At 40.9% G+C, this 22410-nt stretch overlaps 1 protein-coding gene across 4 annotated transcripts in view; it reads right to left on the reverse strand.

Annotated features, from left to right (window-relative positions):
- KCNAB1 (potassium voltage-gated channel subfamily A regulatory beta subunit 1) overlaps window positions 1–22410 on the reverse strand; it is a 450359-nt gene that overhangs the window by 22166 nt on the left and 405783 nt on the right. For all 4 annotated transcript variants that reach the window (XM_005201728.5, XM_059884882.1, XM_024989780.2 and 1 more), the window contains 3 exon segments: window positions 3304–3389; window positions 2512–2632; window positions 1333–1427 (listed from right to left, as the gene is read on the reverse strand). In XM_005201728.5, the coding sequence (XP_005201785.1) occupies window positions 1333–1427; window positions 2512–2632; window positions 3304–3389 (302 nt within the window).

Genomic DNA, 22410 nt, shown 5'->3' on the forward strand with positions numbered 1-22410 from the left:
ACTGACTAAAAGCCATCTGTATCCATTTATCTTTGTGAGGATAAAAGGAGGTAAAAAACAAACACATGCTTATCCCAGTGCTTGGCAAGCAGTAGGTGCTCAGCTAAAATCACAATTTCAGTGCTTTTCTTGCCATCCTCCTTTTATCCCTTCTTTCCTAAAATGCTTTTAGTTTTCCTTTGCTAACTTATTTAAAACTTTTGACTTTTTCAGACACAAGACCATATTTAATATTTTAGGATAATCAGTGTAATAATACAAAGCTAGAAGCAGGACCATGTCACCATGTTTTAGGAAATATGTATATTATCTTAGAGAACAAACACACTAATAGGTCAACTGTTAGAGCAGAAAGAAAAGTGATAGACCTAGAGTCTGGAGAAGGTCCTGACGGGAAGCACACAGTGGTTCCAGCCACACTGATTAAAGTGTTGGTAGTTCAGGCTTAACTTGAGCTGTCCTTGTGCTGACTTTGTGCTGATGGAAGCAAGAGGCTGTGTCAGACTTCTGCTTCCTTTTGGGGGCGTTTGGCAAGTGTGAATTTTAAAAATGCCAATATTCTCTCTCCCTTGACATTACAGAGTAATTTGTGATTCTAATGTTATTACACATTCTCTCAAGTTTTTAAAAACAGACATGTTGTTATTAACAAGGAGAGATGTTTGGAGTACTCTCCAATAAATTAATCATCAAGATGTTCTGAATGGAGGTTAATTTTATGTCAGTGATCTTGAATATCTTTACTCTTCAGAGAAGAATTCAAGCGGCAAGACTCAGCAACTGGAGTTGATTTCTGCAAATGCCAGCCCTGAGCCTCAGTGACAGATGCTTGGCTCTGTATCTGCCCCAAACCTTCCTTCCTTAACCCCCACCTTCACATATTAAGAAGTGTCAACCAACCTCAAACCTACTCAGTACAACCAGTTTGCCCCATATGGATTAAACCTCCATGCCTTAAATTTTGTTAAGAAAAGTAAAATGAGATCCTCTTATATAGAAGATGGATTTTACATTTCCGTCTGTGTCAAAGGAGGAATGAAATGCCTTCTTTAATATAAGAATAAATAAATGTAGGAAATTGAGTCCTACGAATCCAACCAGGTCACTGGGCATCTCTCCCGGTCCGCAGAGGAGGGGAGCTTTCTGCATTGAAGCCTGACCAGAAGCAGGGCCCTCCAGAGGGCTGGGGGACTGCCAGGGGACGCCTGCCAGGCTGAGGCCACACTCGGCCTGAGCCAGGAAGCCTCAGGCTGCTGCTGGGCTCTTCTGTTCAGTTTCCTTTTCTCCCTCGTTCCCATGCCCAGACTCTTTCCTAGAGGTGGAGGAAAATACCTTCAGCGAAGCCCTAGAACTTTCAGGCACCCCGTTTCCATATTTTCCTGAGATGATTCCACAAGCCAGTGGAGACCATGTCATTGCTCCAACTCCTATAGAAGAAAAAAAACCTTAAAAAGTTACTTCTGCAAACTGGGATCAAAAGTGAGTGGGTATTCAGAAAGGACCTGGTTAGTTATGGGGAAAAGCTGGCCAGATATATATGAGTTAATATCAGCATAAATCATTCCATTAAAGTTTAGGCATTTACAAACTGTGTGCTTCATTTTTATTAATATAAGCCCATCAACTGTGCACTGTTGGTGATGGGGAGGAGGGCATACAATCAAGCCTGAAAATGTGGCTTATCCAGAGTTTCCTGATGCCCCAAATTTACATTTCTTTTTACACTCAGCGATAAGCACTTTTGCTTGCACAAAAATGCAGTGCTTCGCTTGTTCACGCAGTGCCTCAACAGTGCCTGGTCGGAGGAGGAGCACCGCGCCCGGTGCACAGAGAACACAGTGAGCACATGGTGATAGCCGTAACAACCACTGTTCTGTTGTCGGACTTTTCTTATCCTTGTTTTCTTACCCAGCACTTTCCCCACTCACGTAAACCCCCATTTCTTACGAAAAAGTTTCTCTGGAACCTGTTTCGATAAATATGCCTGAAAATGTGGCTTAAGTTTTCTGATATCCGAAATTCTTGTGTACATGTTGTATATATATATTTTCCCTCCCTTTGGCATCATGTGTACCTACACAAACATGTGTCCCTGGCTTGTCTGCCATTCTTGAATTCCCCTTCTGACTCAGTTCCAGGCAGAGTAGGAGATACAGATGTATAAATCCATCATTTTGGGGAAACCCACTCAGAGATGCATTCTTGGCTAGAGCAACTACCCTATGAAAAACAGGTTTATTCATTATTTCTTCCTTTCATTCTACATGCATTTTTTTGAACACCTACTGAGAACAGCTTGTCTGCCAGCTCTGCTTGGCTTTCATGAGTGATACTCCAGAGATTGCATACAAGTCCTTTTGATTTCTTCTAGTTTCTGGAATGCATAGTGCTGACAATCCCTACATTAATTAGGAACATTTAGGAAAGCATTTCAGTCACACCTTTTTTTTTTTTTCTGGATCCCTGATCCTCTTATTAAAGATAATGAGTCAATTTGATTGTGAAGATTACCTATTTTATGGTAGAGCTCTGGTAGCTGAACCTCTACTTTCTCTCTCTGGAAAAGGTGGTATTCAGCTTGTTCACAGACTGGTGGGATCATGTTGAATTGTCTTGCTACAGAGTAGGCTTCCTAAGGTGAAATACAATTGCAACTGAATTTATTTCTGATGAGAAATAAGTCTGTATGCATGAAAAAAATTCATTTTAGTGAAATCAATACAAACCAAGAAAATCTAGATTGTCAAATAATAAGCAAAGTTATGACCATCAATTTCACTAAGAAATACCAAATCAGGAAATTATTTTTTGGGAGGTTTTGGAATGAGTAAAGTCCAGGGAAAATTAGTCAAAGTGTGAATTAAGAACTATTACAAAGAAAACATAGTTTGACTATTTCTAGGTTCCTAAAGAAATAAAACTTAACTAATATATAATATAAAAATGATCTATAATTAGCATGTTATGAACAGTACCATTATTTAATACGTCAAAAAAAAAAAAAAACCCTGGAATATTGTGTCATATGTCTCATTAGCTGAGAATTGTACTCTCTTACTACCAAACTACTACCAAAGACCATGCTAAAACACGATTCCTGTTAGAGACCTGCACCCTCCATGTTGTATTCTGAGCTGATAAGATCCACCACCCGCCCCCATATCCAATGATGAAATTGATCATAGAATTCTGGTGCCATTGTGATTGTGAAGAAAGTTTGCAAAAGGTCTTACAACTTATACATGATGTCTGACAAATAAAAATAGGTACTCAATGGTCATTTAAAAATGGAAATGGAATTACCATGATCTCCATGGCACTCCAGCGAGAAGTTCCCCAGTACATGGCCATTCCTTGGTTTATCACATGTGTCATGGCACGAACAATTTCTATGGAAAGCCAAAGAGATAGCATTACATATATTTTTCAAAGTTATATAGTATTTTTTTTCTTTTCCTGCCCAAAGCTTAGATGTTTAATGCAATTATTTGTTGGATTAGTATAATTACCTTGACACTGGTGATAGCATAATAGTCTAACATAAAATATTGATGGTTTGGAGGTGGATGGTACTTTTTGGGTAAATTGACTTTCCATTTTCAGTTTGCAGCAACAATATGAAATGATATTAAAAAAAGAGTGACCACCTTAAGTTCTTCCTTTACTTTTATTGCTTCAGTGTTCCTGGCCAGATAAAAGAATACATGACTCACCTCTTTCAGAACCTGGGTACCTTGCTCACTAAAGTGAGAAGTAAGAGAAAGCATTTGTTTTGACTTTGTAGAATGGAAGGTCATTGAGGATAGAAGTCCTGCCTTTGTATGTTGGATTTACAGAGCTAAGCCTCACGCAGCGTTGTTGTTTAATAGAGATGACTCAATAACAATGTGTTTAGCAGAAAGATAAACATACTAAATGCTGAACAAACAGCTGAAGCCCCAACGGCTCCCAGCCCACACTGGCACACCCTGTCCTTGACTACTTTGGACCAAACTTCATTCTAAGACACCCATGTCATGCATTTCACCTGGACCTCCATGTGGCCCCACCCTGTTTGCTCATCAGCCTCTTTCAGCTTGACATCACATTTCCTAAACAGGAAAATGAATCTCTTCCCAGAGGGGTGGAGTTGAGCTAATCCTCTTGGAACCAGCCAATATTTTACAGAACCAGAGAGCATGGAGAGCCTCAAGTTAAATTGAGTGAAAAGTCACAGACATGGTTGGGTTTCTTCTACAAACCAGGTCAGCCAAACACCCAGGATGCCAGGTCATTTCACATTTTCAAGGGGTTGCAGGTCATGGGCTTTTCTTACCCTACTGATAATACCTGGTAGGTTACATGTCCTTCAGCAGAATCAAATCCTTGTCTCAAACTTTAATTGAGTATTTGTGTTATTTTATTTCTCACCAGCAAGCACTGTCTTAATTGATCAGGGACAGGATTTGGAATGAGACAGTGAGGGTTAGGGTCCTAGCTTCCTTGCTTGTTTGACTTACATAAAGCATTTTAAATTGCCCTTGGTCTTTGTTTGGAAGATGGGAATGTTTTACTCATCAGAGTCTACCCAACAGAGGTAGAATTCGGCATGTAAAGAAAATATTTTTCCTTCTTGGAGAAAGACTCCTAAATATCAATTTATTACTCAACAACCAAATCTATGAAGATAGTTCTTCCTTTACAGAGCAAACGAGACACAAAAAGTTACATGAAACATTTTTCTTGTCTTTAAATAGAAATGAATACGTGTGCTAACATTTCTGGAAATTCAAAGCCATTCCTTAAATATCTGCCCCTAAGTATTCTCTCTTTGGAACTCTCCATCGTTGTACTACTTCCCTTTCCTTTCACATCCCGTTTCATTCAGAGCTGAGGTATTCATTCAACCAACAGGACTTATGAGGAGTCTGCTGTACTGGGTGCTGGAGATATTGTGGCGAATCAAACTTGTTGGTAAACACTAACAGGTTAACAGGGAATAAATGAACCCAAGATGCTCCCCTGTCTCTATTCCATAATCAAGTAAGATGAGCACAGGACGTGGTCCAGTGGCTTGGCCATGTGGGAGTCACCAAGGTCTTGACAACAGCAGGTAGGGTGCAGTGGAGGTTGTGACGCTTCCCATTCCTTCATTCCCTTATTTCCTGTAATGTACTAACAGCCTAATATTTGCCAGGCACTAGGTTCATCTGTGAGTAAGATAAATACAAAGCTCCTGGACTCAGGGAGTTTAGGGTTACCACAAAATGTAATGTGTTATGAAGAAAGCAAATAGGGGGCTGAGATCAGGAATGAGAAGGAAAACATATATAGTTGGTCAAGGAAGAAGTAATGTCTAGGCATACAAAATAAAAAGGCACCAGTCAGGTGAAAAACAAGGGAAGAATATTCTAGGCAGCATGTGACAAGGCCCTGGGGCCGGACAGAGTTTGGTGAACCCACAATCTGTAAGCCATGGTGGAGGAAGCTGAGTCAGGAAGGAAGGCAGGGCTACACGATGAAGCTGGCAGAGGGCAAACAGTGTTTGTTATTCAGGGCTTGATGGGAAGTCACTAATATTTCTAAGTAAGGGAATGATGATGCAGTATATATTTCAGAACACCATCTGACCATGTTGTGAGGCGAGGGCTGGAGGAAGCAGGAAGATCATTAGGAGGTTTACTGTAGCATTCCTGGAAGGAGATAAGGGGCTTGAAATCAGGAGGTCATAGCAAAGACAGACATGAACGGATCAAAATCTGTTTTGTGGATAGAATCCCCAAGGACTGTATGTGGCAAGTGAGGAAAAGGAGGAATCAAGGAAGCTTGAGGGAGGAACAGGTTTGGGAGGAAGAGTCAGGGTCCTTCATCAGTTCAGTTCAGTTCAGTTCAGTCGCTCAGTCGTGTCCTACTCTTTGCGACCCCATGAATCGCAGCGCATCAGGCCTCCCTGTCCATCACCAACTCCCGGAGTTTACCCAAACTCATATCCATCGAGTCAGTGATGCCATCCAGTCATCTAGGACATGCCAAAAATAGAGATGCCTGTGAGAGACAGAGGGGTGATGTCAAGTAGAGATAACTGGATAATGATATGTGAGCAACCTGGGCTGAAGGTGAGCTATTTGTTCATCAACAGTCTATTAATTGTATTTAAATCCATGAGTGAATGAGACTATGTAAGGGAAGTCTGCCCAGAGAAAACAAAAGAGTTTCGAAGAGCCAAAGCAGGAGTTGGGAAGAGTACACTGTGGGGTTCTGGGTCATTGGCAGCCAGAGGAGTAGGAAGGAAGCCAGAGTGGGGACGTTTGGAATCAAGAATGGAGAGGGCTTGCAGGAGGACCTGTGCCCAAAGATTGGAACATGTGAGCATTTGAATCAGAAAGGCCAGAATGCTGGAGGTCAACGAAGAGCCTGGAAAGAGTGTTGTCAGTGTCCTTGGTGTGTTTGGACCAAGGCCAGGCTGGAGCTGACTGAAGACTGGGCATGAGGAAGGAAAGGTATTAGAGACAACCTGGGTGGACTCAAGTTAGGAAATGAATGGAGCAGAGAAAGGGGGCAGCAGCTAAAGTGGGTATTTAGGATAAAGGAGATTTTTATTTTAAAACTGAAAGATGCAAGAGAAAGCCTATATGCCATTGAGAGTAATCTAGATAGAGGATTTAACTGAGGATGTGGGCTAGGAGATTGGGGAGAATGGAGAGGGAGAGACTGGACAAAGTGAGACGGAGGACAAAACCCCTGCAGTGGGAAGGATGCTGCTTCAAGCAAGATGGCACGACCCTGGGAGGTTTGGAGAAGTCATCATAGGAAGACAGGGGAGACCCTGTTTGATGAATGGTGGTGCTGGTGGTAAAGAAGCTGCCTGTCAACGCAGGAAATGTAAGAGACATGGGTTTGATCTCTGGATCAAGAACAGCCTCTGAAGGACGGCATGGCAACCCACTCCAGTATTCTTGCCTGGAGAATCTCATGGACAGAGGAGCCTGGCAGGCTACAGTCCATAGTGTTGCAAAGACCTGGACACGACTGAGCTTAAGCACAGCACAGCATAGCACACAATAAACTCTCAATCAAGTGAAAACGAGGTACGAAGTGAGGAAAAGGCGAGAAAGAACAATTCTGAGTGTGGAAGAGCCTATGCAAGATGCCCCCATGCCCCAGGCACTTTAGTTGATGGCGATTTCTTTGCTCCCCGATAAGTCTGGCTGCTGACTCTGCAGAGAAGGGCTGGTGGAATGCAGAGGACTCTGGGAGGAGGAGGCTGCTGCACAGAATCCAGGGAGGAATGCAGAGAATGGAGAGCCAGCAGATGGAGATCCATGTGGCCACAAAGTAAAATTTAGTTTAATGCATATTAAATTTGTTCAATTTTTTTTAAAGTTAGAGAAAAATCCCCCAAGTTATTTAGCTCTCTAACAGGAAGTCACTGTACTGATAGCTGAGGTGGGTTTTTAACACGATTCTACTAAAGGACACTAGAGGGCAGCATTGTTAAGAAAAAAAAATCAATGGGTGTCTAAAAGCTTTTACTTGACAACCAGGGAAATGCATTTTTAAAGCATCCCAGTCAGAGCATCAATTCTGAGTGGGGAAAACGACGTTAGGAAGCTCATCTAGTGCATTGCTTCCACCCGCCTCTGGGAAAGGACATGCAGACAGACAAACTGATTCAATCTGGCAGTTCAGAACTGAATGTGGCTCCCTCTGCCCTGACTCCCCGCTTTTCCAGGAAGCTTCAGCACGAGTGGCTCTCACACGAAAGGACCTGGGGAGCTTGGAAAACGACACTACCCGGGCTCCACAGAAGGTCTATTATATCAGAATCTCTGGGGGGTGAAGCCAGGCATCGAGATTTTAAAAACTCAACCCAGGTGATTGCATGCGCAGCCTGGGTTTAGGGTCGCTGTGCTTGTCTACCCTGCTAGTGCTAAAGGGTGGCGCCTGGACCACTAGCAGCAGCCCCTGGGAACCTGTTAGAAATGCAGGTCCTAGGGCCTCACCCCAGATGCTGTGCTGTGCTGTGCTGTGTGCTTAGTCGCTCAGTCGTGTCCGACTCTTAGCGACCCCATGGACTGCAGCCTACCAGGCTCCTCCGTTCATGGGATTTTCCAGGCAAGAGTACTGGAGTGGGTTGCCATTGCCTTCTCCGGCTTTCCATGTTGAAACCATCATTATTATTTAGCCCACAGTACACAGACAGCTCTCTCTCTCTTATTTCCTGGATCCTTGGCACAGAACTGACTATGAAAGCTACAGGTCGAGTTTGTTTCCCTGAATATCCCATTCTCTATCTGTGAAGTGAGGACGTATTGATCCTGTGGAATTCTTCCAAAGCTTGACATGAGATAATGTATGTAGACCAACTGGTGGGTGACTCTAAAAGAATAACACAAACTGAGTAACAGGTAAGCAGGATGTGGTCCTGGTTGTTTCTTCTCAAATAAGCTCAGATATTAACATTTTATTTTTTTTTAAAAGTTGTTATTCTTCATTCAGTAACATAGGTCATCTCTGTTTAAAAATACGTATTTTATGTGAAATGACTAAGTGAAACTACTTATTTTGAGTGAAAGAAATTTGCTGATAAATATATTTACTTTTCTAATTGGCCCCCATGACTGAATAACTGAAACATGCAGAAAATAGCTGTTCACGTTAAACCTTTTTCATGTGAAATTTTCCCTAGAACTTTGAAAGTTGTATGCAAGTTGTTATACTGCATAAACAATAAACCGTAGGGACTAAAGATACAAATAGGCACAAATTAGTTTTTTGATCAAATAAAATGTACTAAATCTGGCCATACAGACACATAATGATAAAAACAATAGAAACCTTAGAGATAATTCAGGGCAGCTTCTTCTTACTCTAGATGAGGAAACAGGCTAGGAGTTCATTGTTTTAAGGCATAATTGAAAGCTCAAATGTTATTAACAATTATAAATAGTTCAGTTATGCTTACAAAATGCTGAGAGTAAATACACAAAATAATAATTGTAACATATAGAGGAACTATATGTAACTTTATTATTTCCAAGTCACCTGTAAATGTGTTATCATACTTTAATGATTTAAAAAATAGAAAAGAAAGAAGAGTCCCTAATAAGCAAAGCACCACTTTAAAATACTAACATGCTATAGGTTAATTCACAAATATTAGGTTTAACCAAACACAATTTCCATTTTTAGAGGCCAAAAATGGTTGCGCTCTTTCAAGGGGAGTGGACTGCAGTGGAGGCTGGGGCACTGGTAGAATGTAGGGGCTTGGTTTCATCAGAGGAGAAAAAATAGTTTTTACTCCAGACTAGCTGTTTGTTTGTTGTTTATCTAACTTCAGTTGTTTATTTACTTATTTAACTTCAAAAGCTTGTGGTGGTGGTTTATATTCATGGTCTGTGACTTAGAGGTTTCCTCCTGGATCTCTGTCAGTCATTTACCATCTTGGCTATGGAGAAACCTCTCCCAGTGCTCAGCTGAGCATCAGCACATAGAGGACCATCTTTCATCACTGGAATGGAAACCTGTATCCATAAATGGAGTGATGCCATGTTTAGCCTTAAAGGTTTGCCTACTGTCTGAGGACAGGCCTGGCTCCATCTGCCTTCCAGAGCACACAGGAGACTCTGGGTTCTGGGTTTTGTCTCATCACTGTCACGAAGTTGGACATGTTCTCCAACCTTGCTGAATCTCAGTTTCTTCAACACAAATGACCAGACTGATATTAACTGAGCATATAATAACTTATATTAACTTATGTCCTTATAATAACTGTTTAGGTGGGTAATGTTTTCATCTTTATTTTATTGATGACAAATCTGAGACTCAGAAAGGTAATTGCTTGTGCAGGTTCTCAGTAGGTAGTATGTAAGGCCACTTTTAGCTTTAAAGTTGTGTGATTAGTTATCTTGCAAGGCTTTGTGCATAGTACATTGTGGGAGAAGGTAGGCTGGGGACAAAAAAATACCAGGGCATTCACTTAATTGACTGCCTTGTATGCTTGTGAATGTGTGATGCCTTGTATGTGGGTCTGTTCATCCCTTTGCATTTAATACATTGATGACTATAATTTATGATGTGTATGAATGACTTGACTATATAGAGCTTCTCCATCTTTGGCTGCAAAGAAGATAATCAATCTGATTTTGGTATTGACCATCTGGTGATGTTCATGTGTATAGTCTTCTCTTGTATTATTGGAAGAGGGTGTTTGCTATGACCAGTGTGTTCTCTTGGCAAAACTCTGTTAGCCTTTTCCCTGCTTCATTTTGTTCACCAAGACCAAATTTGCCTGTTACTCCAGGTATCTCTTGACTTTCTACTTTTGCATTCAATCCCCTATGATGAAAAGGACATCTTTTTTGGGTGTTAGTGCTAGAAGGTCTTGTATCAGCTTTTTGAGCATTACTGGTTGGGGCATAGAGTTGGATTATTGTGATACTGAATGGTTTGCCTTGGAAATGAACAGAGATCTATACAGTCAGCAAAAACAAGACAGGGAGCTGACTGTGTCTCAGATCATGAACTTCTTACTGCCAAATTCAGATTTAAACTGAAAAAAGTAGGGAAAACCACTAGACCATTCAGGTATGACCTAAATCAAATCCCTTATGATTATATAGTAGAAATGACAAAAGATTCAAGGGATTAGATCTGATAGACAGAGTGCCTAAAGAACTATGGATGGAAGTTTGTGATCTTGTACAGGAGGCAGTGATCAAGACCATCCCCAAGAAAAAGAATTGCAAAAAGGCAAAATGGTTGTCTGAGAAGGCCTTACAAATGGCTGAGAAAAGAAGAGAAGCTAAAGGCAGACAAGCAAAGGAAAGATACCCATTTGAATGCAGAATTCTAAAGATCGGCAAGGAAAGATAAGAAAGCCTTCCTCAGTGATCAATGCAAAGAAATAGAGGAAAACAATAGAATAGGAAAGACTAGAGATCTCTTCAAGAAAATTAGAGATACCAAGAGGACATTTCATGCAAAAATGGGCACAATAAAGGACAGAAATTGTATGGACCTAACAGATACAGAAGATATTAAGAAGAGGTGGCAAGAATACACAGAAGAACTGTACAAAAAGGGTCTTCATGACCCAGAATGACAATGAAGTGATTACTCACCTAGAGCCAGACAGGCTGGAGTGCAAAGTCAAGTGAGCCTTAGGAAACATCACTATGAACAAAACTAGTGGAGGTGATGGAATTCCAGTTGAGTTATTTCAAATCCTGAAAGATGATGCTGTGAAAGTGCTGCACTCAATATGCCAGCAAATCTGGAAAACTCAGCAATGGCCACAGGACTGGAAAGGGTCAGTTTTCATTCCAGTCCCAAAGAAGGGCAATGCCAAAGAATGCTCAAACCACTGCACAACTGCACTCATCTCACACAATTGCAAAGTAATGCTCAAAATTCTCCAAGCCAGGCTTCAACAGTACATGAACCATGAACTTCCAGATGTTCAAGCTGGATTTAGAAAAGGCAGAGGAATCAGAGATCAAATTATCAACATCTGCAGAATCATAGAAAAAGCAAGAGAATTTCAGAAAAACATCTACTTCTGCCTTATTGGCTACGCAAAAGCTTTTGACTGTGTAGATCACAACAAACTGGAAAATTCTTAAAGAGAAGGGAATACCAGACCACCTGACCTGCTTTTTGAGAAATCTGTATGCAGGTCAGGAAACAACAGTTAGAACTGGACATGGCACAACAGACTGGTTCCAAATAGGAAAAGGAGTACATCAAGGCTGTATACTGTCACTCTGCTTATTTAACTTATATGCAGAGTATATCATGAGAAATGCTGGGCTGGATGAAGCACAAGCTGGAATCAAGATCGCTGGGAAAAATATCAATAACCTCAGATATGCAGATGACACCAACGTTATGGCCGAAAGCGAAGAACTAAAGAGCCACTTGATGAAAGTGAAAGAGAAGAGTAAAAAAGTTGGCTTAAAGCTCAACATTCAGAAAACTAAGATCATGGCATCTGATCCCATCACTTCATGGCAAATAGATGGGAAAATGGTGGAAACAGTGGCAGACTTTATTTTTGGGGGCTCCAAAATCACTGCAGGTGGTGACTGCAGCCATGAAATTAAAGACGCTTGCTCCTTGGAAGAAAAACTTATGACCAACCTAGACAGAATATTAAAAAGCAGAGACATTACTTTGCCGACAAAGATCTATCTAGTCACATCTATGGTTTTTCAAGTAGTCATGTATGGATGTGAGAGTTGGACTGTGAAGAAAGCTGAGCGCTGAAGAATTGATGCTTTTGAACTGTGGTGTTGGAGAAGACTCTTGAGAGTCCCTTGGATTGCAAGGAGATCCAACCAGTCCATCCTAAAGGAGATCAGTCCTGGGTGTTCACTGGAAGGACTGATGCTAAAGCTGAAACTCCAATACTTTGGCCACCTGATGGGAAGAACTGACTCCTTGGAAAAGACACTGACGCTGGGAAAGACTGAAGGCGGGAGAAGAAGGGGATGACAGAGGATGAGATGGTTGGATGGCATCAATGACTCGATGGACATGAGTTTGGGCAAGATTCAGGAGTTGGTTATGGACAGGGAAGCCTGGCGTGCTGCAGTCCATGGGGTTGCAAAGTGTCGGACATGACTGAATAACTGAACTGAACTGAAGTACCCCTAAGTTCCGAAGTGACGTACCAGGTTACTTTTGTAGGACTAGTTAAAAAAAAGGTGTGGCCATCCTTAGGCCAATCCCTACCTTAAAAGAATCAGTGGGTGGAGGCGGGGGTTGAGAGACACTTTATTTGGACTTATTTGAGTTCTGTGGCATTTTCCGACCTTCCTCTGTGATGCCACTCTCCCTCGTCCATCTTTTGCCTTGTCTCAAACTGAATAAGCTCCAAAACCACAAAATCCTATTTGCAGAACTTGCAAATTAAGACAGCTTCCTGCTGTAAGAATTGAATGCTGTGATTTTGTCCCCAACAGGCAGTCCTGGAGATTCTGCTCATTCCTGGTTCAGCTCCCTGATACAGAGGAGGAGACTGCCTGATGCTGAGTACTTCTAATATTATTTCTTCCTGCATCAGACATGTGCTCTTTAATCCTGGCAAAAAAGCAAATGTTCATTTTATATTTAGATAAGGATGGCCAAGTGACTTGCTTAAGGCAATGACTTAGCTTTCTTATCTTTCAGTACATCTCTATCCTCATTATTTCTCTGTAATCCTCTTATCACTATGTCCAGTCTTTCCAGCTTCTCACCTGGAATCGCTCCTGCCTGCTGACATGCCAAGAAATAATGGAGAATGTGGATCATAAAATTGCACCTCTTCCTTCAACATAATCTAGCATGGTGCCTACTATTTCCTATTAAACCTGGGTGTTTTCAAACTTTTGGAATCCTTCTGTTTGGGTAATAACTAACTGGTGGTAATTTAAGAGGTGATTTCTGTCTTGACGAAAGGGAGGCAGCATTCACAAGGAGTAGAGAGTACAGTGCTTTCTTGCACAGATCAAATTCTATAGGATTTGTGAACAGTGGAATGCATTCTAATTCATTTAAAAACATTTGAGAACTTCCCTGGTGATACAGTGGGTAAGAATCTGCCTGTCAATGCAGGGGACATGGGTTCAGTCCCTGGTCCGGGAAGATTCCAAATGCCTCAGAGCAATTAAGACTGCACCACAACTACTGAGCCTGTGTGCCCTAGAGCCTGAACTCTGCAACAAGAGAAGCGACCGCAAGAGAAGCCCACATTCCACGACGAAGAGCAGCCCCGACTCGCCGCAACTAGAGAAAGCCCACAAGCAGCAAGCAAGACTCCGTGCAGCCAAAAATTAAATAAATAAATAAAATTATTTAAAAAATGAAAACATTTGAAAGGAGAACAATTAAACTCATTGCCTTAAATTTTGTCTAGAGTAAGGCAACAAATAAACAGATTTAAAGAAACAAACAAAAATCTAAGTGAACTGAAATTTTGGGGTTAAATTTATTTCCTAGATACCTGACTTGTATCTTCATCTGTGAAGCTACAAGTTATATGGCATTAGTGGATTATTTCCTGAGATTTCTTTTGACAGTGTTACTAGTCAATCTTTAAAAAAGCATGTTTAATAGTTTGAATATGTATATTCTCCTCATGTGGAGATCTCTCTGATAAATTTAAAAAATTAAAATTTGGGAAAAGATCTCTTTTCTTCTAAAATATTAAAAGTTTTGCTCTTGTCAGTTAAGCCCCGCAAATTTTATCATAGAATTCAGCTGTCTTGGTCCATTTGGGCTGCTATAACATATATGTGTTGTTGTGTCCAGCTGTTCAGCTGTGTTTGACTCTTTGCAACCCCATGGACTATAGCCACCAGGCTCCTCTGTCCATGGAATTTTCCGGGCAAGAATACTGGAGCAGGTTGCCATTTCCTATTCCAGGGAATCTTCCTCACCCAGGGATCTAGCCTGAGTCTCTTATGTCTCCCACCGTGACAGGCAGATTCTTTATCACTGAGCCACCTGGGAACCCCTATAACAAATATACTATACATACATACATACACACACACACACACACATATATATACACATATGACAAAATATCACAGATGGCTTAAACAGCAGACATTCATTTCTCACAGTCTGGAGCATGGGAAGTCTAAGGTCGAGGCACTGGCAGATTTGTTATCTGGTGAGAGTTGTCTTCCTGGTTCATAGACAGCCACCCTCTCACTGTATTGTCACATGTGGAAGGGGTAAGGCAGCTCTATGTGGTCTCTTTTATAAGGGCACTAATCACTTTCATGAGGGCTGCACCCTCTTGGGCTAGTCAATTACTAAGGCCCTCTTACTAGCATCACTTTGGGGGTTAGGTTTCAACATATGGATTATGCAGGGACACAAACACTCTGGCTATAGCAACAGCCTAGAAAATTCTCAAAGCAAGGGTTACCAGCTGCTTATCTCTTCCACAGATGACATTCCCATGAACACCTGATTGTGAATAACCAGATTTTTTTTTCTAGTGAATGTACCAGGATGAATGATCTACAAAATGTATGCAGAAATAAATAAGGAAATTAATCTGCCTTGTACATTTATTTGATAGAACCAATTTATTCTAATTTTAGAATAGCTAGGTAAAACAGTCCTTATATACTAGAAACAGTTACAGTAGAAATTTCTGATATATGACTATAACATGTATCAGCAACAAATAGAAAGACATGATAGAAGTTATAGATACTTTCAATCAGCTATAATGCATAAAAGATCTGAAAATTTGAGAATTATTAGCTTTTTACTTTGTGATCCTCTTGAGTTGTGGGTTGTAGTTCTCACTGAGAAATGAGGATGTTTCAAACTTCCTGGTTTGAAACAATTAGGTTTCAGGGCTTTTTTTTTTTTCTAATGGGAGAAGTTATTGAAAACTCAATAGAAAGTTTTTAAATTGTAAAAGAAATTTATTGGCTCTTGTCACTGGAAATACAGAGGTCAAACAAACTTCAGAATTGGTAGTTGCAACAACCAAGTTGTTGAGAATCAACTTTTCTAACTCTCTGCTATCCTCAGGTTGGTTTCCCTCATGACGTTAGGGTGGCTCTTGGTAGTATTTACGGTGTTGTAGGTTTTTTTATCCATACTCAGCAGGGCCCTTTTGCCTCAGTATTCCAACATTTCTGAAATTCATTCTAATTAGGTTGCTTCAGTCACATGAGCCAGTGACTCTAGTCGGGCTGATTGTGTTAACACAATCCAGAGCTCACCTCAGAACTGAGGTCCAGCCAAAAGAAAGGAAGCAGCCTTCCTCCGGGTCAACTGGCAGTCTGGGAAGGGTCATCGCCCACATGAAAATGTGGATACCTGAGGAGTGATGTCTACTGGGCAGACAATCAACTGTTTTCACCATGCTCAGAAAGGGTCTTTCTGGGCACACCACCAAGAAAGGGCCCAGGGAGAGTGCAAATCTATTGAGTGCCTACTATGTGCTGGGCACATTACCAGTATTATTGCATTTGAATTTTACTATAGCCCTGTGAGGTGGTGTCATTACACTTCCATTTCACATTTGAAGCAATTGAAGCTCAAAGAGAGATGAAAAAGTTGATGAAGCCAGATTTGTACATTTCCTCTAAAACTAGCCCCCTGCTCAAGCCAAATGAAGCAGAATATGTTTTCCCCTTCCTTTTCATCTATATTTGTATATTTTAAAACATGTGTTACAGTTCAAGGAACTTTTGTTTTTTATTATTTATTTATTTTGACCACACGACATGGCATGTGGGATCTTAGTTCCCAGACCAGGAATTGAACCTGTGCCCCTGCACTGGAAGCAGAGTCTTAACCACTAGACCACATGGGAAGTCCCCTATATTTGTATATTTTATTCCCACTCTTTTGATTATGCTATTTGAAGCATGTAGAAGCTTAAAGTATCTCTGTCAACTGAGGAAAAAGCCTTTAGGCATATCAAAAGGAAATGCAAAACAAATAAAGAATAGTTTTCTAAATGTTCACTGAGATATTAAAAAATAAATTTAACAAAAATCCACCCATTCTACATGGTGCCTAATATTTCTATATCCATTATCAGTGGTTATTTTTATACTTGGGAGTATCTGTCATTGCCTTGTAGATTACCTGACTCAAGTCTCAGATTCCTGATCTTTTAAATTGTGTGACTGTCAACGTCATCAGTCAGATGTGGAAAGCTGACATTAGCTTCTTATTCTATTATCCTATCTGGAGCTTTTATTTATACAACTGTCTGTGTATCAGCTTCTTGGGACAGGCTTTAAACTTTACTTTAAAAGGAATTTTATCTTCTGGAGGAAAGAATAAAGCAAGCCAACTTGGCAGAGGATTGATAAGAGTAAAAAATGTTTACCCTAATGAGATTTTCTACTGGCAAATCCAGTTTCATGCTGCAACAGGAGGCAATCTTTATTGCTTCTTTAAAAGTGTAGAGCTGGATTTACTTCCTGATTCTACCATGGGAGACGTCTGGAAGGAGATGCTGTCTTAATGATATTAAAACCTCTATGCCTACAGCAGATGCAACTCACTGGCAGCCCCAAATCCATTTTGGCTCTGTAGTGCTTATCTATATTTGTCAGGTATCTGGTAATTAAACAAAAGGCGACTTTTAAACTTGACATGGAGCGGAATGATTTTCTCAGCTTTTCAGTGAACTACCTGGTAAAAAGAGGAGCTACTCACTCTGTGAATATTTCCAAATGAGACACCTGCTGTTCTCTATGTTCAAATGTAAGCCAGGCCCGGAAGTAGCTGGGCAACATTCACTGCAAGAGCCATTGCAGAGGAGGCTGGCTTGTCCCCAGGCACGCCCACTTCTCTTCCTTGTACCTACTTCACTTTTCTACATTTGTTCGCTTGTCTAGGACCCTTAATCTCTCTTTTTAGGTGGCCTTTCTTTCCCATTTCTGAGTTTCTCCACCTCCCACTCAAAGATGGCTGTTTCCCCTTATTTTCTTCACTAGAACTATTTCATAGATGGTGCTTCTTAAATATTCTGACCACATGACCCACTAAGGTGGGCACAGAAGCAAACACTATTAGAAGGCCTTGGCTTTAGCACAGAAATTTATGCAAATCTCTATTCTATACCATAGTAAAACATTCACTTTAAAGCAATATGTTCTTATTTATAAATCTTTGACTTTATAAAACTTTATCATGGAAGGAAAAGGTCTCAAGTCTACTCTGGCTTTTGTCCAGCTCCTCTCAGCCACCCAAAGCCACCTCATCCATGTCCAGCATACTTCCTGTGCCTCAGAGGAAAGGCATGCCTGCCTGTGAGGCAAAGAGCAATGAGAGGGAGTCAGTGACTGAAAAGGTGGAATGAATTGTCCCACTTGGGGACTCGTCTTTAGACACACAGCCCTAGTTTGACCTAATCCTTTATGCCCTGAACTTTTATATATTTCTATGCCATGTTTTATGAGGCTCCCTCACATAGATATACAGATCTTCAGTCTTCTGGAGTAATAATGATAATTGTTTACACTAATTTAGCACATATAATGTACTTGGCTTATTCTAAACACTTTATGTATATTAACTCATTTTATTGGCACTACAGTCTTAGAGTGTAGGTCTGTTGTTCTTATTATCTTGTTTTGCATGTGAAGAAACTGAGGCACAATAAAGGGAGTAAATCACTCAAGATCACCCAGCTAATGTGTGTACTGGGGCCAGGATTTGAAAGTAAGCAGTCTGGCTCCTGTCTGCTTTTAACCACAAATAACACTTCCGCAAGTTATAAATGACAGACTTGTGTCCAGCAAAGAGAACACAGAGGCCCTGATAGAGCATTATGGTTACATTTAAGGAGTGAAATGTTGATTGCAGAGCTCTTTTGGGAACCACAAGAATCCTTCTCTGTTTCCCGAGAGCAGCGTGTTATATAGGGGCTGCCCAGTGTGCGTGTGACCACATAGTGCTTCTCTGGGACATGGCAACACTCCCTGTTTGGCCTTCACTGCCATGTAACGTGTATACATGAACCTCTTTCATTGCAGGAAAAGTTGAAAGACAGACAGACTTGACAGAATTGCTGTCTATGACACACGGCAGGAAAAGGTAAGTGCCAGAGACAGAGGCATCATGCTGTACAAGTGAGCAAGAGCTATTAATCCCACCATGGCTTCCACGGCTTCTGGTTTTTAAACAAAGAGCAATGTTTTGCAAAAAATAATTTACTGTGCTTCTCAATCAATTAAAAATACATGGTTAATATATAAAATAAGTACCTGTACTACCAAGCTCATATATTATAAAATATATATAATGGTATCCACATCTTGGCTTCAATATACTATTCTCCACTGAAAGAAACCAAGACTCCTTAGAGAAATGGCTGATTACAGGGCTGGGGAAAGCACAGGTGAGCTTGGAACACTTTGTGCTGGGAAGCCAAAAAAGTCCTTAAAAAAAGATGCAGACATGTCAAAAAAACACAAAAGACCTGTCAAAGATCCTTCAAATGGCCATATTTGGGATAATTGCAGCAACAAATTAATGATGGTAATGAATCATAAATTAAAGAAAAAATCGTCCATGAGTTCATACTGATAAAAATAACTGAATAAAATTATTCAATAATTGAATAATAGAGGAGAAGGGGAAGCTCTTCCTTGCAGTAGAATGCCAACTAAAAAATTTAGAACGTATGATGGAAATAGAAAAATCACCCTTTAGCCAACACCACAGTACTAGTTCAGACATCAGTGAAGAGTACTAAAATCAAGTAGGCAAAACTGTGATGAGAAACAAGATATTTGCATAGCTTCAAAGTGTCTCTCTCATTGGGCATATAAATATAAACACACACACACACACAAACACATACACCTAATATATACTAAAGGAAAAGGTACAACCTAGGAGAAACCTGGTAAGTATCACCTTAACCAAGAGAGTAAAGCATCATCAGGAATGGGAAGGTGTGACAGTATGTACCCCCTGCTATATTACATAGCATCATTTCTGTGGTACTCTTGCCAAAAATGCCTAACCTGAATTTAATCACTAGTGGACAAACTCCAGTCATGGGACATTCTGAAAAATAACTGGCTAATAGTCTTCTAAAGTGTCAGTATTACAAAAGACAGAGTGAGGAACTGATGCAGCTTAAAGGAGACCAAAGACACATTACAATGAACAGCAACATGTAAATTTTGAGTTGATTTGGACCAGAAAAGAGTATTAGTGGGGCTGTTAGAGAAATATGAATATGATCCATAGATTAAACAATATTATTGTATCAATGTTAATTTCCAGATTTTTATACTTACACAACGGTTATATAGAGCTTCCCTGGTGACTCAGATGGTAAAGAATCTGCCTGCAATGCAGAAGACCTGGATTCAATCCCTGGGTTGGGAAGAGCTCCCTGAGAAGGAAATAGCAACCCACTCCAGTATTCTTGCCTGGGAAATCCCATGGACACAGAAGCCTCTTGGGCTACAGTCCATGAAATCACAAAGAGTCAGGCATGACTAAGTTATTAACACAGCGGTTATATAAAATGCTAACACTTAAAGACAGTTAGAACTGGACATGGAACAACAGACTGGTTCCAAATAGGAAAAGGGGTACGTCAAGGCTGTATATTGTCATCCTGCTTATTTAACTTATATACAGAGTACATCATGAGAAATGCTGGGCTAGATGAAGCACAAGCTGGAGTCAAGATTTCTGGGAGAAATATCAATAATCTCGGATATGCAGATGACACCACCCTTATGGCAGAAAGCAAAGAAGAACTAAAGAGCCTCTTGATGAAAGTGAAAAAGGAGAGTGAAAAAGTTGGCTTAAAGCTCAACATTCAGAAAACTAAGATCATGGCATCGGGTCCCATCGCTTCATGGCAAATAGATGGGGAAACAGTGGAAACAGTGGCTAACTTTATTTTTTGGGCTCCAAAATCACTGCAGATGGTGACTGCAGCCATGAAATTAAAAGATGCTTGTTCCTTCAAAGAATACTTATGACCAACCTGCTGCTGCTGCTAAGTCACTTCAGTCGTGTCCAACTCTGTGTGATCCCATAGACGGCAGCCCACCAGGCTCCCCCGTCCCTGGGATTCTCCAGGCAAGAACACTGGAGTGGGTTGCCATTTCCTTCTCCAATGCAGGAAAGTGAAAAGTGAAAGTGAAGTCACTCAGTCGTGTCTGACTCTTAGCGACCCCCTGGACTGCAGCCTGCCAGGATCCTCCATCCATGGGATTTTCCAGGCAAGAGTACTGGAGTGGGGTGCCATTGCCTTCTCTGACCTAGACAGCATATTAAAAAGCAGAGACATTACTTTGCCAATAAAGGTCCGTCTAGTCAAGGCTATGGTTTTCCCAGTAGTCATGTATGAATGTGACAGTTGGACTATAAAGAAAGCTGAGTGCTGAAGAATTGATGCTTTTGAACTGTGGTGTTGAAGACTCTTGAGAGTCCAACCAGTCCATCCTAAAGGAGATCAGTCCTGAGTGTTCATTGGAAGGACTGATGTTGAAGCTGAAACTCCATTACTTTGGCCACCTGATGCGAAGAGCTGACTCATTGAAAAAGACCCTGATGCTGGGAAAGATTGAGGGCAGGAGGAGAAGGGGATGACAGAGGATGAGATGGTTGGATGGCATCACCGACTCGATGGACATGAGTTTGGGTCAACTCCAGGAGTTGGTGATGGACAGGGAGGCCTAGCGTGCTACAGTCCATGGGGTTGCACAGAGTTGGACAGAACTGAGCAACTGAACTGAAACTGAAAACACTTAAGGAATCTGAGTATGGGGTAGATAGGAATCTTTTATATATTTTTACTGCTTTTTAATGTCTGAAATTAAACCAGTGGATAGCTTAAAAACAGAAAAAATAAAATATACACAATAAATAGAAACTTTAAAAATAATGATATATAAAATAAATGGAAATTATGTTTTCTTTTCATCTTACAATGGGTTATCTGGCACAGCCTGCTTTGGAGGCCACCAAGGGAAGGAGTCTGGCATGGCTCATTTAGGAAGTGATGAGTGGGTCTCTGGTGCTGGCATATTTCTGGAGGGATGTGATGAGAAATGGGTTGGCTTCTCATCATGGAATCTGGGTAGGAAAATTGGCACTGAATGTGTATTTCTAACCTCCCAGCACTGTGCCTGGACTTGACAGCCACAGTATCATAGTTAATATTGACAACTCAATACCACTGGCATTTTTATCTCACTTCCGTGTATGTGTGTGGGTATTGTTTTAATCTCTAGCTTTATCAAAGTAACACATACAGAATGTTTAAAGAGTCGATGCCAAAAGGCTCATAAACAAAGCAGCATTCTTTCAACTGTGCCTGCACCCCAGAGGAGAAAACCACGTCCAGCATATATGCAGCTGTTTATTCTGATATTAATCTCTATGTTTCTCAACAATATCTACACAGTACTCTCTTGGCCCAGCTTTTTAAAGACATTATCCACTGACTTCTTGTGGAGGTGAGAGTTTCAGCTCCTACCATACACCTGTCTATCCTATCTTCCCAATATATTCACATCTCAGTTTAGGGTTCAGGTCATGGATTCTCTGTGTTCATTTCAATGCCTGATGCTTAATGTCCACTGCTGAGCAGAGTAGTTTACAATGATTACACTTCCTGTCTTCTATACCTTTTCATTTTCCTTTAGTTGACAATTACTTCAATATACTTCCCGTAGTTTGTGCAAGTATCATGGCAACCCACTCCAGTATTCTTGCCTGGAGAATTTCGTAGACAGAGGAGCCTGGCGGGCTATGGTCCATGGGGTTGCAAAGAGTTAGACATCACTGAGCAACTAACACTTTCTCTAAAGATACAGCTTTCTGTTTTGGTTAAGTCTGTGGGAAATTCAGTTTCCTGTTTTTCCTGGCAACATCCCATCTAAGGCCCTCATCCTTCCACTAAAGCCTGCGCTGGTGTGC

Source organism: Bos taurus, chromosome 1 (genome assembly GCF_002263795.3).
Source record: "Bos taurus isolate L1 Dominette 01449 registration number 42190680 breed Hereford chromosome 1, ARS-UCD2.0, whole genome shotgun sequence".
Lineage (NCBI taxonomy): Eukaryota > Metazoa > Chordata > Mammalia > Artiodactyla > Bovidae > Bos > Bos taurus.